The 16,434-nt window shown below is 42.6% G+C and overlaps 2 protein-coding genes across 4 annotated transcripts in view; one reads left to right on the top strand and one right to left on the bottom strand.

The window, feature by feature from the left end:
• Positions 1–10,991, top strand: part of ACOD1 (aconitate decarboxylase 1) — a 37,286-nt gene extending 26,295 nt beyond the window's left edge. For 2 of the 3 annotated variants that reach the window (XM_048967668.1, XM_048967679.1), the window contains exons 3-6: positions 5,069–5,230; positions 6,289–6,378; positions 7,560–7,765; positions 8,574–10,991. In XM_048967668.1, coding sequence (XP_048823625.1) covers positions 5,153–5,230; positions 6,289–6,378; positions 7,560–7,765; positions 8,574–9,540 — 1,341 coding nt within the window. In that variant the 5' untranslated portion in view covers positions 5,069–5,152 and the 3' untranslated portion in view covers positions 9,541–10,991. Of the gene's footprint in view, positions 1–942; positions 3,900–5,068; positions 5,231–6,288; positions 6,379–7,559; positions 7,766–8,573 lie in introns of those variants that run through there. The other variant, XM_048967659.1, reaches the window with a different exon arrangement.
• Positions 10,992–11,104: 113 nt separating this feature from the next.
• Positions 11,105–15,840, bottom strand: LOC125703354 (glutamine amidotransferase-like class 1 domain-containing protein 3, mitochondrial). Its single transcript, XM_048967727.1, has 4 exons — positions 15,619–15,840; positions 14,474–14,645; positions 12,606–12,810; positions 11,105–11,398 (listed from the first exon to the last, which is right to left on the bottom strand). Exons 1-4 carry the CDS (start codon positions 15,724–15,726, stop codon positions 11,206–11,208), a joined length of 678 nt encoding a protein of 225 aa, XP_048823684.1. The 5' UTR covers positions 15,727–15,840; the 3' UTR covers positions 11,105–11,205.
• Positions 15,841–16,434: the final 594 nt, after the last annotated feature.

The raw sequence follows: 16,434 nt of genomic DNA, 5'->3' as shown, positions 1-16,434 counted from the left end.
TTATAGGAGGGAGATGAGGTTCTTTTAATATCTGTATACCTGGCGTGAGATTAAGAAACAACGGTTCATATGTTAGTCCATCCAGTTTATTACCAAACCTAATCAGGGAGACGGGGAAGGGAAGGAGGGTGATAGAAAAGATAGGAAAGAAGCAAGAATTGCGTAAAGCGGGGATACTCACCACCAGGATCCAGCAGCAGTCCCGTTGTGTGAAGTTTCGAAGGTCCAAGGCAGAAGCAGCGGGGGAGGGGAGGGAGGGAAGCAGCAGCGTGGCTGGACTTGGGCAGCAAGCAGGTAGCAGCAGGCAGCCGCAGAGCCAATGCGGGAGGAAGCAGCAGCGCTCAGGCAGCAGGCCCAGAGTTCCTCAGGATGCAAGAATTCCGTAGTGTGAGGAATCTGATGGCAGACACCTCTTCTTCTACTTCAGCACGCAGGCATCACTTCATGAGGAATCTGTTGTCAGAAACCTAATCCTCATGGTTTTCGATTCCTCTTTTATCCTACTTGTTCTCCTGCCTACCTGACATCCCTGGGCGCTTGAGCAAGAGTCATGTAAGTGCCCCCTGAGATGGCCATCATCCAGAGATAAGTCCACACAAAAGACTGCTTCACAGCTATTAAGCTGCAGCTCATCTCTCCTTGCCCCTGGCCTTGTCCATCTGTGTCCCCCAGACAAAGGATTTCACAGCCCTTGCCCGGGATTTGTCCATCAAAGTTCTCCAGGCAAAGGATTTCTCAGGACTTGCCTGGACTTGAACAAGTCCGTCTGTGTCCCCAGCAAGCTTTGAGACACTGATGTATAGAATAACATCTTACAATCGCTGTGTGGCTGTTAACAGGTTCTAGATCAAGCCGTGCACACCAGGTGAGATTCTGCCTCTAACAAAATTCTCACTTCTTTGCTGCACTCAGAATATCTCTATAGAGGGGGCACTACTCAGGCCCTGGTCCTGCAATTACAAGGTGTCTGCAGATCATTGAGAACAGCAGAGACTCTGTAAACAAATACATTGGCACCAGTCTCCCATTTTCTTGTGTTTGTGCAGCTCATGAATGAAGTCCAATCTTAAAAACTGGCCTAGAGGACGGGAAGCCTGGCCTGTGTATAATGTCATTTTTTAAAATGTATTTCTTTAGGACAAAAGGAGCGTATTACTGAGGTCAGATTCGAGTTCATTTGCAAGTATACAGCTTGCAGGTGGGAACAGAGTTTAGCCTAAAATAACTGGAGGCAAAAGGACAAAAAAAGGGCTTAAAAGTGTGATGTCAGCACAAGATAATATGCCTCTGGGGCACTGGTTTTCTAAAGCCAAATCAATATAGCTCATTACTGTACCTGTGCACAGTGTCACAAATGGCATTTTGATGAACACATTTTGTCTTTCCATCATGCTTGCTAGTTAAAATTTCTGTGCCCTAATTGCTGGACCATGAGCACTGTGCCAAGGAAGAGGAAAGCAGCAGATTCCCTTTGTCCAGAGCAGGCAGTCTGTGCCAAGCTCTCAGTCAGTCATTTACAACCTTCTTCCATTTAAGCCCCTGCAAGTTCTCCTATGGAGGTACAGGACTTTGTATAGATGCCTTTTCCCCTGCAGCGATAACCAATGCTGCTTCCTTTCCCTTTGAGGCTACTGACTGAGAGGTCTACTACTTTCAACTTAGAGGTTCCATTTTTTAAAATTAGTCTCCCAAGCAATTTAATTCTGTGCATTCACATCTTCACTTCCTCTTTAAAACAAACAAACAAAACAACAACAACAACAACAAAAAACAACCAGTCACTTTCTTATTATACCTCAGTTCAGTCCCTAAAAATACTGATGTTATTATTGCAGTGTACTGAATAATTGATACATCAGGGTAGGAAGTGGCCCTTGTGTCTAGATCAGCCAGCAGTGTGTGACAACAAAACGCATTGCAAAGCACACCACAAGTTCTGGCTCCCGTGAATTCACTTTTGTGCCTTGGCATAGGACAAAATCCAGCTGGGCATCTGCACTTCTTTCCCATAAAAGGTGTTTCTAAGTGTTGGGGGACAAAAAAATACTGGAAGCTGGAAGCTGTTGCATATGCCTTACATTGAGACTCAGAGAGTTAATGGCAGAGGTTGTAGTCCTACACGCTGGCACTGCACTGTCCTTCCAGAGACTGAGAGGGTTATGAGCCTTTTATGCTCCACTCTGATTGTGGGCTTTAGTGATCAGAGTAATAAATCAGTGTGCTAAGGAGTTATGTTGTGGCACAGTTTTCTCATATTTTTCATCTGTTCAGCTGTGTTCACAGTTCCCTCTGCTGCAGTTGTTAGGGGAAGTGCAAAAGGTCCCAAGTTGTTAGGAAAATTCCCAAATATGATTAGTAGCATCAATGGACCAAGGAGATACTGAAAATTCACTTCAGTCTCACTCTTTCTCAAAGGAGAAGAAGGAATATGAGAAACAGAATGGGACTATAAATTATATCTAAGAAGTAAAAGAAAAGATGACTGAAAGAGGACAGATTTGAGTATCTTTTATTTAATATATTATTTTATGGTGGTCAAAGCACTCTGCTCTGGTTGTCCCTGAGGAAGGTGTTAGAGCAGATGGCCTCCAGAGGTCCCTGCCAAGTGATTCTGTGGCTCTGCCATTTTGCTATCTCTGTTTTCCAAGAAGGAAGAGTAAACTGGGAGAACAAAAGGGAAAAGTAAGAAAATCTTTCCTTTCTTGTCCCATAGCATTAATTCCTTTTAACCTTTTTGATTGTTGCCAACCTTGTCAACATGAGCAATCTCATCAGCTCAGTAGATTTTTGTGGTCCAATATCAAGGCCAGATATATTTTCACACATGATGTACATTAGCCAGTAATGTCTGTAGGGCCAAGTTTTTGGAGCCTTGGGCCCCAAGCTCTTTGGCTAGATCCATGAAAATATACAATGCTTTTTCTATCACTTGTGGCACTTTGTCACCCACTGTAATTTTCAGCCTCAAGTAAGGCACCTGAAGATGATATCCAGGGGCAGGCTCAGGCAGAATAGGCAGATATCAGCTGGAGCTGGCTAACAACTGATCTTTTCCCATCTCTTCTTACATGCCTGTGTCCTTCCCAGATCTCACGGAATACTTCTAGCCCTACTCCTCTCTGCTTCTGCTTGTGTTGCTAGATTTCATTTTGCATTTCTGAGGCAATTAAACAGTTTTTCCTGACAACTGGGAATCCTTGGACTGGCTTAGGTGAGAGACTGGATTCCAAAATGTATCTGTTGAGCTTCACAGCTGACACAAGGAGAATTACATATCCAGGAACAGGAGGAGGGACGGGGTACAACCCAGAACAGGACTATCATTTTCCACACAAATCAGTGTTAAAATTCATCCATAGATCCATGCTGTTCTCTGTCTGAGAGCACTCAGGAGTTAGAGAAAGCTTTACAAAAGGATTTGAGGTTGAACTCAAAGACTGAGGCTCCTCTAAGCAAGTTTTAGGTACTGAAGTGCAAGACTGCAATTCTGAAAAGATTTGCTACTTTGTTCTCTAATCCAGGAGGTGCCCTAGCTTTTTCCTCATCTCCATGCTCCCAAACGTAAGGCACTTGAATCAATATATGGTAATGAAATATCACATCTGTCTGTTTACACATGATATATGAATGTGACTGATAAAGTCCTATTGCACATGTGCCAGCAGTTTATAGCACAGTTAGTCAGAGAAAAGTTGAAAATGAAGAAAAAGGAACATTTCCAGGCAGAGGAGGAAATGGGTGGGACAAGATGAACAAGAGAACAGGCCTAATCTGCCTCCCCCCACTAAAAACATGCATATATAAGTAGTGAAGGAGAGATTTCCCTTGCTCCCTGGCTGTCATTCATTCTCTGCTTTTCCCTGGGGACAACACAGCATCCCTCCAAGATGTGGGCAAAGGTACTGTCTTGTTTCTTTGTGATGTAAGATGAACTTGTCTATTTAAGTATTTGTATCCTCACTTGTACATTTATCAGTGGCTGTGCATCATGCTGTGGGATACATGGCTCACCTGCTTTAAGTGTCCTGCCCTCCTTGAGGTGGCCTTAATGCTTTTGTGCAGAGCTCACTGAGAACCCAGCTGAAATAATCACAGAATCATTTCAATTGGAGGGGACCCTTAAAGGTCACCCAGTCCAACTCTCCTGAAGCAAACAGGGAAATCTACAGCTCCATCAGGTTGCTGTCCCATCGGGACGGACTCTTCAGCAGGGTCTGTGGCAAGAGACAAGGGGAAATGGTTTCAAACTAAAAGAAGGGAGATTTTGACTGGAGACAATAAGTTTTTTTTTATAATAAGGGCAATGGAACAGGTTACCCACAGAGGTGGATGGATGCCCTGTCCCTGGAGACATTCGAAGTCAGGCTGGATGGGGTTCTGAGCAACTTGATGGAGCTGTAGGAGTCCAACCAGGGGAGTTGGAGTAGATGACATTTCAAAGTCCCTTCCGACTCAAACAATTCTTTGATTCTGTGATCTTGCTTTGGAGAAAAGCTAGAACTGTGGCTTATCTGGAGTTCAGTGGAAGCGGGCAAGTGCAAAATAGAACTGCCAAGTCCCATCTCCTCCTGACTTCCAAGCTCAGCAAAACTTGGGATAGGGATTCTGCTTCTCGTGGAAGTTAAATCTTGCTGCCTTAAGTGCTGGTGGCTGCGCTGGCCTGAACTGCCACATTCCCGCTGATTTCAGTTGCAATGAAAAGGTGCTATGGAAAGCCAGGTGGCTTTTGTTTGTGTTTCTTTATATGTAATGCATTTATGTGTGTGTTTGTGTGTATACGCACAGCTATATGTATATACATGCGTCTTGCAAAGTTACATCACCTGCAGTACTCAGCCTCAGAGACTTACGGAAGAAGCAGCAGAAATAGAGAACAGATGAAGACACCAAAGAAAGTGAAACCAACATATAAATAACAACATAGCATTTCTGGGAATAAAAAAGGGAAGAATTCAGATTTTGCTGATGAAATTCATGTAAGCAGGGACAGGATGACAAAAATGGCCAGCTAACCCTAGACTGAAAGAAAAAAGAAAGAAGGACATTTAATATTTTTTTCTTCTCTCAGACGATTACAGAAAATTTTGCCAATGTGATTCATGGTTTGGATAAAAACCACCTGACAGATCTGGTCATTCAGAGAAGCAAGCGAATGATTCTGGATACCCTTGGAGTAGGACTTCTGGGTACCAGCACCGACACCTGCCAGAAAGTCAAACAGTACAGCAAGGTAAGAAGTTTAGTATTCATAGCACACACTAAGTTTTACCTATGAGAAGCAATGGAAAGGGGAACACTTTGCAATGGCAGTGAAATTCTTTTGGAGATGGAAATAGAGACATAGTGTTTTTCCCATTGGAAATAGGGAAACTATATTGCTGAAGTTACTTCTAACTTTGGATGGGCAAAGGGCTGTGTAACAGACAGTACGCTAAGACTGCCAGACACAAGCAGAACACAGTTAATTATGAATCCCTTCCTTTCACCTATGAGATTTCATTAAAAGCATCAGCATAGGAAACATTACTTAGCACTGGACTTTCCAGCATGAAGAATGGTTACATGGATGAAAAATTAGTATCAGGTTATTTCCAGTCCATGAAACATAACTGCTATCTGAGGTACATTGGTCATGTTTCTCCTACAGTCCTGTTCTGCTTAAATTAAAGGAATACTTGACCTCAAGGAGAACCAACATAGGCTCACATCAGTGAGGGGGAGTTTAGCTTTCTGTTTTACTGGTAATACCTGGCTAGCTGGACTCGGGCTACACAACACTCTGTGCCAGTAAGGATCCCTGCACTGATATCCCCATTCCCAATCTGTGCCAGTTAGCCCTTTTATTTAATTTCATAAAGAGCTCTTTGTTAGGTAAGAGATCTGCACGTCAAAAAGACAGTAACAGTGCCATTTAAAGCATGGGGGTACTAGCATCAGGAGGCAATATTTCATTTACCCACAGTCTACTAAGACATTGAAAAACATAACCTTTACCTGGAGATCTTCCCCAACAAAATGATGACAACTCTGAGGAAATGCCTCTGAGTGATGAGGAGGAACACTAATGGCCAGAGGTTTTGTGAAGGTACTGAATGGTTAGGTCCATAGTGTTGGCCTGCCCCTGGACAGGAGTCAGCAGGAAACAGACTTTCTTTTCACACTTTCCAATAGAATCATATTTTTCCTATGAAAGGAAATAGTTGAGTCTCAAGTGGGCAGGATTTGATCTCAGCGCACATTTATCCTTGGGTTCAGTATTTTGAATTAATTGATGTCAATTTGTTCCAGATCTACAGCTCAGATATATCCAGCACCATCTGGGGCCACTTGGATTTCCGACTGCCTCCTCTGTATGCAGCTTTTGTAAATGGAGTGGCTGTAAGGGATGCTCTTTTACTTGCTCTTAAATCACACTAGTTGATTGCAATTTCACTCCAAAGAACAGAATGCTCCTAAAAACTTAGTTTACTTTTTTTCTTGTTCCTGAAGCCTCCTACAAAACTTCATTACTCTGTTCTCCTGATGTGCTTCAACTTTCTTCCTAATTTAGATCAGGCTGCATCCCTTTAATCGGAGACTTGGAACTGATTTTATAGGTCAGAACTCTACAGCTTCTTGCAGGATGGCTACAGTAACTGCGTAACAAAGAGATTTCACCAGATTTTGCTCCAGCTGCCTAAGTACAGTTGCAGGAAAACACAGATACAGACATACACATATATACATACACACAGCTGGCATCAGGATTCTTCAAGGCAGGAATTGTGTTTTCCTCTGCTTATGCAGAAGGCATTCCTCAGCAGCCTGACGCAGAGTTTGACAGAAGTGTGTATGCCCAGCATTACAGGACAAGATCTGAGCACAGGGGAGCACTGACACCTTTCCAGCTCGCACATTTCTGAAGGAAGACATGAGTGAATAGATGTGAAAGTTCAGATTTTGAGGTGTTATTAAAAATACTGTTCCTGATGCTCTCTATTCCTTGGGACTTCTGGTAATGCCTAAAGCTGGGCTCTGGGTATGGGAAAGAGAAGGCATCACCACATACTCATAAGGGCTAGGCAGCTCTTTCCAGTTTTAAGACCATAGCTTTCTTGGACTTAGGCTGCTATAGTTTTAAGGGTGTAAGCCCCAGTACCAGCATCAGTTGTAGAGCAGGGGAAGTCATTTAATCGTGTTTATATACTGTTATGAGGGAAGTGAAAACTCACCACTGGACCCAGAACTGCTGCTTTTATTGTACCATGTAATTAAAGTAGCAAAAAGCACATTGTAGAAAAGAAGAATCATTGCCAAACTGATTTTAGACCAGTGCAAGTAGAGTTACAATTATACACCATTGAGACAAGCTTTATATTGTATTTACATGTCATGTTGAGTGATAATGGGAGCAAAGGACTTAGAAGAAAGACCTTTTAAGTTTTGCTTTCTTAGATTTTAAGGAAAATCTAGTTCTTCAGCCTTTTTTACACCAGCTACAGTACTTTCATTTGACAGAACCAATCTTGCCCAGTCAGAGTTTAATTCTAATGACAAATCATGGCTTCTCTTTTTGTTAGGTGCACTCCATGGATTTTGATGACACATGGCATCCTGCCACGCACCCATCTGGGGCTGTGCTCCCTGCTGTGATGGCTCTCTCTGAGGCCTTTCCTCAGAATAAAAAAATCTCAGGTCTTGACCTGCTCTTAGCTTTCAATGTGGGAATTGAGGTGCAAGGCAGGTTGTTACGCTTTTCCAGTGAAGCCAGGAATATTCCCAAAAGGTATGTAAAAATGCTTCTAGTTGTAAGTTGAGTGGAAATGTTAATATTTTTAATTAAATGCCAGTTAAAATACAAATGGCATGGGTAATTGTATTTTCTGTTCTTTGTCCAGCAATTTAGGAAAACTTCAAGTGAATCTTAAATATAAATATGTTGATTCCACACTGCTTGGTGAATAGATTTCTTTTTAAGAGCATCTATCATTTTACAAGAAAGTGTTGATGATCTCTCTATTAATTAGATCAACAGCAAAAGGGCAACACTGAACAGCACAGGTCTCAAGCTCTTGAGGACAAGGACAACCACACCTTCCTTGCTTGTTCTCAGCATAATGGAGTAAACTGTACTGAGTTCAGAGCAGAGCCAGAGGACACAGGGTGTGTTTAGGAAATACTCATGAGGCACAGGATGGACTAGATGTCTTCTTGCTGTCTTGTGCATTTTCCTTCTACTGGTTTTGCAAAACTAGTTCAGAATAACAAAACATGCATCCTCCAGTATGTATAATTTTCAGACAATTAAAAACTGTAACACTTTTGCCATTATTGTGTTCTGTATGCATTGAATGATAAGCAATTCTAGTTTTTCAGTTGCTTTCTGGGGAGGCCTCTATTAAAACAGGTGTTATTCCAGTTTAACTTGTTCCTGGAGAAAAGCAAAAATTTCTTCCATTAGGACTACGGGTAAAATTTGAATGCATGTTTCTTACAGTCCAATCCACAGCAGTAAAGGGAAATTGAAGCTTGAATGTGTAATGAATCCGAGTAACTTTCTGAACTACAGTAATGAAGAGATTTTGTTTTTTCAGGTTTCACCCACCAACAGTAGTTGGTCCAATGGGGAGTGCAGCAGCTTGTGCAAAACTGCTAGCTCTTAACCAAATGAAATGTAAAAACTCCTTGGCTATTGCTGCTTCCTATGCAGGTGCCCCACTAGCTAACGCAGCAACTCAAACAAAGCCCGTGCACATTGGCAATGCTGCCAAGCATGGACTGGAAGCAGCTTGCTTAGCATCACAGGGTCTTCAAGGAAACAATCAGATCTTGGACATTGAGTCAGGGATAGGTGCCTTTTATACAGATTACAACCCACAGACTCTGCCAACTTTGCAATCATATCCCTGGCTGTTGGACCAGCAAGATGTGGCCATCAAACGCTTTCCTGCTCATCTTGGAACACACTGGGTGGCTGATGCAGCATCTTCTGTAAGGAGGAAGCTTGTTGAAAACAGTGACATATTGCTTATCCTTGATAAAATTGAGAAAGTTATTGTAAAAGTCCCAGAGGTCAAATATGTGAACAGACCCAGCCCTAATTCAGAACATGAAGCTCGACACTCCTTTCAGTTTGTTGCCTGCTCTGCTTTGCTGGATGGCAGCATGTCCATCCAGTCCTTTGCCAGTGAGAACATTCACCGGCCAGCCTTACAGGAGCTCCTCTGCAAAACACAGCTAGAGCACCCTTCTGATAACAAACCCAGCTTTGAGAGTCTTTATTGCGAAGTGACTGTTGTGCTTTGGGATGGCAACGCGATTAGTGACCGCTGCAACACGTTCTATGGACACTGGAGGAAACCTCTGACAGAGCAAGATGTGGAGAAAAAATTTCGGTCCAACGCTTCTGAAGTCCTTCCTGCAGAAGCCATAGAAGGCATTATAGAGACTGTGTACAATCTGGAAAAAGTAGAGGACTGTTCTGTATTAAACATCTTTTTGTCAGGACAGTCAGCTAGAGTACTTCCAGAGAAGCTGCACTTCAAACATTCCAACTCATAAAGCAAACAAAATTCAGGAAAAGGTCTTATTTAATGACCAAAGCACCAAGTAAATAATTTAGAGATAGCATGCATAGTTCAGTCAGAAGAGTTGAAGATTACTTCAGCTATCTTTATATGCTTATACTGCTAAAGGTAGAGCAACGCCAGCATGCTGCACAAAAAAAATTCCTTCCTCTTCTGACAAAAACGTCTGCATGTTCTGCTTCTACTTAATCACTTCATGAAGGAAATTTAAATTCGTGGAAATGCTGCTGTGAGAAACAAGACTATGAAGACAGAAAATAGAAGCCTTTACATATGTATTGCTGCACATTTAGTTATACAGCCTTCTTAAAGAGGCCACCTGCTAGGCCACAGCTTTGGTGTGTGCGCTAAAAGAAATAGCACTTAACACTCCAAAAGACATCAGGGTTCACTGTGGAGACTGGCATTCTGGAACTAGGGTGCAGAGCAAGAGGGACAACTCCTAGACCTAAAAGCATTATTTCCCAGCCCCATCTTCTTGGTGCTTCATAGTATGCGTTTATTACTGCCATGTTCCCACTTCAATTACAAGGCGCTGGCTTAGGAAGAAATTCAGCCCCATTTTCCCCAACAGCAGCCACAGAGATGACCAGACACTTTTAAGGAAATATGTGCTTAGGCTGCGGGGTGTTTATATTTGGTAGGCAAGAAACATTTTAAGATGAGCTAGGTTGTGATAGTCCTACATTTTTTGATTGCATAAATGCAAGTGTAGTCCTGTTAAAAGACATACCACACTCTTGTGAATGGTTGAAAGTTAAACAAAAACTGTTTCTGCCATGCTGAGTTTGCTGTTTATGACAGTGCTGTCTTTCTGGCTTTCATAACCATTCCACACTGATCAGGATGCCATGTTCAGATTACTGCAGACATTGCAAAGCATGGGCTACAGTACATTAGTTACTATAGACTGTGAGCTGTATGTATCAGAACACTTCATGTGCTGAGACCACCAAGTGTCCTTAGGAACTGTCACCTTAACTTGACAACCAAAACCATTCCCTCAAGTCTTGCCATTTGTCTTAAAATGTATAAAATGTATGTACAAAAACTAAAATCACAAAATAAAACTGATTTTAGTAAATGAACCCTGAATTATTTATTATTACTTTATTATTTTCCACATGGAAAGCATTAATCTGTACTTAAGCCTCTGTCTCTTGGTTTATAAAGCTAAGTTGTTTTTTGATAAACTTTTTTCTTTATCCCTTTTGATTAGAAAGCAAAACTGAATTACTGATCTATGCTGAAGATATACATTGAGACACACAGACATTTCTAGCCATGTAATTATACCTGGGTAATGTCAAATATAAGTTACTGACAATGAGTGTTGTGATTAAACCCCACTGGATGAGGAAAGTGCCTATATTACCTTATCACAACTGAATACATTTGGATCCATAAAAATAAAATAATAAACACAGTTCCAATGCATGTTTTCTATGTTAAAGGTAAAACAAATAGGACAAATTTGGCAGTAACTATTTAATAAATTTCAGGTTAAGAAAGAAAAACACCAAAAACACCAAGAACTGTGAAGTTTGATAGCTGCATTATTTTATTAATACCATCAAAAGTAGCTAAATGTTTATGCTTTGCTAAATTGATTTCCTCACAAAAGTCTGTATGCTCCCCATCAGGCAAGTTTCAGGACTTCCTCTACCATTGTTCCAATTCCATCAAAGATCTCATGCAGAGGAGCCTTGCACATGAACGCACAGGTAGTAACTATTTTATTGGCTTTATCCACGTGGGATTCACTGACATCTTTGCAAATGTGCTTACATCCAAGCTCTGCTATTGCAGATGCAGTTTCACTATCAGGATATCTGTAAACGAAAAAGATTGTAATAACCATAAAAAGAGATGATACAGCCATAAAATTGTGCCAGTAACTTGAATGAGAAAACAACAAGAATATTTAAGTGGTTTTACAACTGATCATGACAAGGGACTAAAACAGTCTTCCACTGTCAGATCATCTCTATTTCCCACAGCAACTGATCCAGTATCTTTGAAAACAGCTCAGATGCAGTCATGGCATGCCACAAGGTACAACTCTGTTTAACAGTCTTTCAGTGTGTTTATAACGTGATATCAAGTGCAGCAATAACTGATCCACAATATTTTTCTGAGATGCTAGATGAACTTGCAGACACATAAGACCTTATCCAGCACCTCCATATAAAGTCTTCCACTGAAATTCTGCAGTGAGTTTGATTTTCTGGAGACAAGGCAGGAACAGGGGGATAAAACTTATCACTGCTGATAAAATTTCTGAGTGGAATTTCTTATCAGGAGTTAACAGTCTTTAAAGCAACACCAACTTCTGCCATGGTTCTCACTTGTTTCTCCTGAACTGCCACCAGAAAAACTTTGCTGAAAATCCCCAAGCAGACAAAATCCCACAGGCACAGTTTAAGTGGCCACTCCAATTATCAAGTTTTTGAATGCCACCTGAACAGATATCTATCCTTCGCTTGCACATTTGTGAAGTGAATCACAGTCTTTGGAGGTATTCAAGCGAGATACAGAATTTACTTTCTTAATATGAACTACAACGAATGCAGCAAAAGGTAGAGGAGGAAGAAAAAAGATCCCTCTGTTCAGCCAATTTCAGAACTGACAAACAATACTTGCAGCAACTCATTAGCACCCACACTGAACAGTAAAGTCTGCGCAGGAACCTGAGCTCTCGATGGCTCGTGGACAGATGGTTTAAGCAAAAGATAGGGTTCTATTTTTCATATTTTCTTTAATTGTAGTGTGGATGTTGCTATCATAGGGAAAAATTACAAACCAACGTATTTCTGAATTCAGGGATGAACAGTCCCGACTCTGTAGAGCATAAGAAATGCACCTGCCGTAAGAGGTGCATCAACAATTGCTACACAAGTGGAAGTTTAAAATGAGCAAAATGCCACTAAGAAATAATTATTTAAGAGCTACTGACTCCACTCAGCCCTTTGCACAGAAGACTGGCCACTTTCTAATCTTAATTCCCAGACAAATTAATTCCATCTGTTTCCTTCTTACCTTCCATCTACATTTTTATCTTGGCCGACTGTGACCTCACAACCAGGAAAGACTTTAGCTGCCAGGACAGGTGATATACAGCACAACCCGATGGGCTTTTTAGCACTGTGGAAAGCTTGGAGAGTGGAGTTCACGTGTTCGTTGATGGTGCAGTTCTTGCCATCTACAGCCCAGGAACACAGGTTCTTTGCCACACCAAATCCACCTCGAAACAAACACACACTGAAATGCAAGGCACTGCTAAAAGCCATTAAATTCAACACCAGAAAGATTTCTCCTTTTTTGTAATGTTATCAAAGCATACATTGGACCTTCAAATTCCCATACTAAAAGATCTTAGGTATATGAAACATAACGGGTTTATAATTTTAGAAGTTTATCCGCACAAAGTACATTCACCATGTACTTTCCACAGGCCAGAAAGCTTCGTATTTCTGCAGTGAGAAACAGAGAAACCACACATCACAGATTTGTTTGCTAGACACTGGAAAAACTGGACCGTCCGAGGCGCACTCCTCAATGACCAAGAGAGGGATCGGAGGAAAGACCAACAGTGGTTTATTGTTGGCAAGCACAGAATGCAGAATTAATGCAAACAGTGGTTTGCCTTTCCACAGTAATTTAAGTCACAAGGTTTAGCTCAGTACTTAGACAGTTACAGGAGACCTTCCCATCTCTAGAATTCTCTCAGAAGTTGAAAATAAAACAAAGTTAACACAATAAGAACAAAACGGATCATTCATAAAAAAAAGTATTGTTAATGTGTGATATTCTGAAACATGACACTTGTGAACAACAATTTCCTATTAAAAATAATGTTTCTGCAAGTTAGTTATAACAAACCATTACTTGCATTTAGCCATCATTTAGCTGTACAGACTACATTTTGAAGCACAAACTTGCTAGATTGCAGCACAATTTGCTAGATACAGAGCTATCAGAATAATCACACAAAGGGTAGCCATCCATTGTATTTGGTTCCTTATGCATAACACGCACAGCATCAACTTTCCTACAACAAACAAACACAGTTTTCCAGGAAAATTTCAAGGGACAACAGGAAGAAGTTTTGCATTTTTAATATTTGTGTTTTCCCTCCATCCCCTTGTCCTCTTCTGAATGTTATCTGGAATCTCTGAAGTGAGGTTTTAATTTTCAAACTTAATAGCGCTTATCTGCCTGTAACAGTTATTGCTGCAACTCCCCAACTCCCCTGAGCCTAGGTTATAATAGAGCATGAAATTAATGTGGAAAATATTTGCTAGCCTCTACTCCCAGTTCTCTACTCCTGATGTCACTGATCCATTATAGCCGGGGAAGTGACTCCCCAGCGCTATCCACGCACTCCCTCTGCCGGCCTCACTACAGAAGGCAGTGTAACTATTTCAGTCAGAATTTAGGCACAGTTGTGAAGACAACATTTAAGAAAGTTATGGATATTCTGGAAAGTGATTTTGAGCAAGTCAGTTTCCTCATTATGCTTTAGTTTCTTCATTCCTTACTTCCCACCTCAAGTTCTCATCTACAAGAAAGTACCAAAGGCTTGACAATTTTCAGAAATAAGGAACAGTGTGATGTATGAAGAACACTGTAGCATTTTAAATTAATGAACTGTATCACAGAATCATAGAATATCCTCAGTTGGAAAAGACCCATAAAGATCTCCAAGTCCAAGTCCACCTCCAAGATGACATATCAGCCCATGAGCGCTTGCTAACATACTTTCTTGTCGTCAAAAATACAAAGACAAAACCCACATAACTCTCAAATTCAAGAGTATGATTTATTAAATTATGAATTTAATTAACTCTTTTCTAAGTTCTCTGCAATTGAAGAATCACAAATTATTTTATTATAAATGCACTTACCGGGGAAAATAACTGCATCAAATTCACCTACTTTCAGCTCAGCCAAATCCTGGATGTTTCCCCTTGCCAGCCTGGCACTTTCAACTAACACATTTCTCTTCTCATCTGCTGGGCTTCCTTTTAGATGATTGACAACATCCCTTTGCTCAATATTGGGGGCAAATATCTTCACCTGGAATAAAGAAATGAAGCAATTCTGTGTGTGTAAACAGAACTCTTAACATTGAGACAACAAATGTCACTTAATGAAACGATCTTTTATTTCAAAAGCCCCTTATCATGATGCATGGATTTCACAGGGTGGATCTGTTGCATTAAGTAAATGAAGACTCAGATGATGATCCACTCAGTGTGGATAAACTGAGCCATTCTCCCCATCCTATTCCTAAAGCTTTTTATAGGGAGTGCACTCTTTGGCCAACACTACTCATTTTGGTGGGGATTGCAAGTAACCTAAAGGACTAAGACAGCACTGTGATTGGTACCACAAGCCTGGATGCACAGTAGAGCCTACAGGAAGGCTGCTCCTAGCATTTATGGGTTCGGAGTGCTAAGGCAGATGTAAAAAGAAAAAAGTTTAGTAGAGAAAGATGCAAACTTTACAAGCATTTCTAACACAGACATGATTCACTTTCCTAGTAGTGGGAAGTAAAAAACAAAACATGGCAGCACACACGTTGGTTAGGTACCGAATTGAAAAACCTCATTAAAAACACAGAGGAAGGCTAACATAGGGGCTGTTCTCACATATGTTTTGATACTTGCTTTGCAGACATCTCAGTGCTGATGATGTTGTCAATTTCAGGGAGGTGAAGTCGTGCTGAACACGGGGCTTTGTGTGCTCGCAACGGCAGACTGTGGCCGTGGCTCCTCGCAGACAGACAGCCACGTCTTGCTGTCACGAGAAACCACAGACAGGTCCACTGCGCCGCGCTACATCCCGCTCCCAACTTCTCAGAGGGCTCTGAGCTACCTAAAAAGTACCAAAAGCCATTCGAAAGCCGAACCCCGACCTGGGGGCGGCTACGGACTACCCCCACCTCCATGCCCACGTCTCCCCGCCAAGGAGGGCCCGCCCCGGGCACCGCTCGCCCGCAGCCGCCTGAGGCGGAAAGGGCCGCGCCGGGGGGCGGCCGCGCTCCTACCTCAGCGCCGCCGCGGCTGAGGTGCACCAGCGCGGCCGAGGCCTCATGAATCTCGCTGCCGTCGAAGACGCCACAGCCGGCCAGCACCACAGCCACCCGCTTGCCCATGGCGGCGTCTGAGACAGAGGGTGGCAGCCAGCCGCAAGGCGGCAGCAGCTCCCAACGCCGCAGCCCACAGGAAGGTGGGGGAGAGGGGGAAGGGATACAGCACTGCGGGGCTGGGGCGGGGCAGCACCGCCCCCCGAGGCAGGGTGGCGCCGTGGAGGAGTTCCCCTCACGGCGCGTCGCCAGTGCGCCTGTGCTGTCCCGGCCTCCATTTTGTGGTGCTGCGTCAGTTGTCCTTCAGCGTCCGAGGTCTGGTTCTTGCGCCTTGTACGTGTGTTACGCTCGCACTTCCAATGCTTGAAGGGAGCGTATAAACAGGAGGGGGAACGGCTGTTTACATGGGTGGATAGTGATAGGACAAGGGGGGAATGGTTTTAAACTGAGACAGGGGAGGTTTAGGTTAGATAGTAGGAGGAAGCTTTTCATTCAGAGGGTGGTGACGCACTGGAACAGGTTGCCCAAGGAAGTGGTGGATGCCCCATCCCTGGAGGCATTCAAGGCCAGGCTGGATGTGGCTCTGGGCAGCCTGGTCTGGTGGCTGGCGACCCTGCACATAGCAGGGGGGTGAAAACTTGATGTCATTGTGGACTTTTTCAGCCTAGGCCATTCTATGATTCTGTGATATGATTCTGCTCCCTCTGCCTGCAAGATGTAGCTGGGGTAGGGCTTATGTATCATTAAGAGGTGTGGGAAGTCTAGGTGTTCTTTGGT

The sequence above is a fragment of the Lagopus muta genome, chromosome 1 (genome assembly GCF_023343835.1).
Source record: "Lagopus muta isolate bLagMut1 chromosome 1, bLagMut1 primary, whole genome shotgun sequence".
Classification (NCBI taxonomy): domain Eukaryota; kingdom Metazoa; phylum Chordata; class Aves; order Galliformes; family Phasianidae; genus Lagopus; species Lagopus muta.
Note: the sequence above shows the minus strand (reverse complement) of the source record. Positions and strands in the feature narration are given on the sequence as shown.

What these genes read in the sequence shown, in the direction of transcription:
- LOC125703354 (XM_048967727.1), bottom strand. Translation starts at nt 15,726, where the DNA reads ATGGGCAAGCGGGTGGCTGTGGTGCTGGCCGGCTGTGGCGTCTTCGAC. An exon ending in TGATGCAGTTATTTTCCCCG is followed by an intron (nt 12,811 to 14,473) that starts GTAAGTGCATTT and finishes GTTTGTTTCGAG; the next exon opens with GTGGATTTGGTGTGGCAAAG. An exon ending in GATAAAAATGTAGATGGAAG is followed by an intron (nt 11,399 to 12,605) that starts GTAAGAAGGAAA and finishes TTTCGTTTACAG; the next exon opens with ATATCCTGATAGTGAAACTG.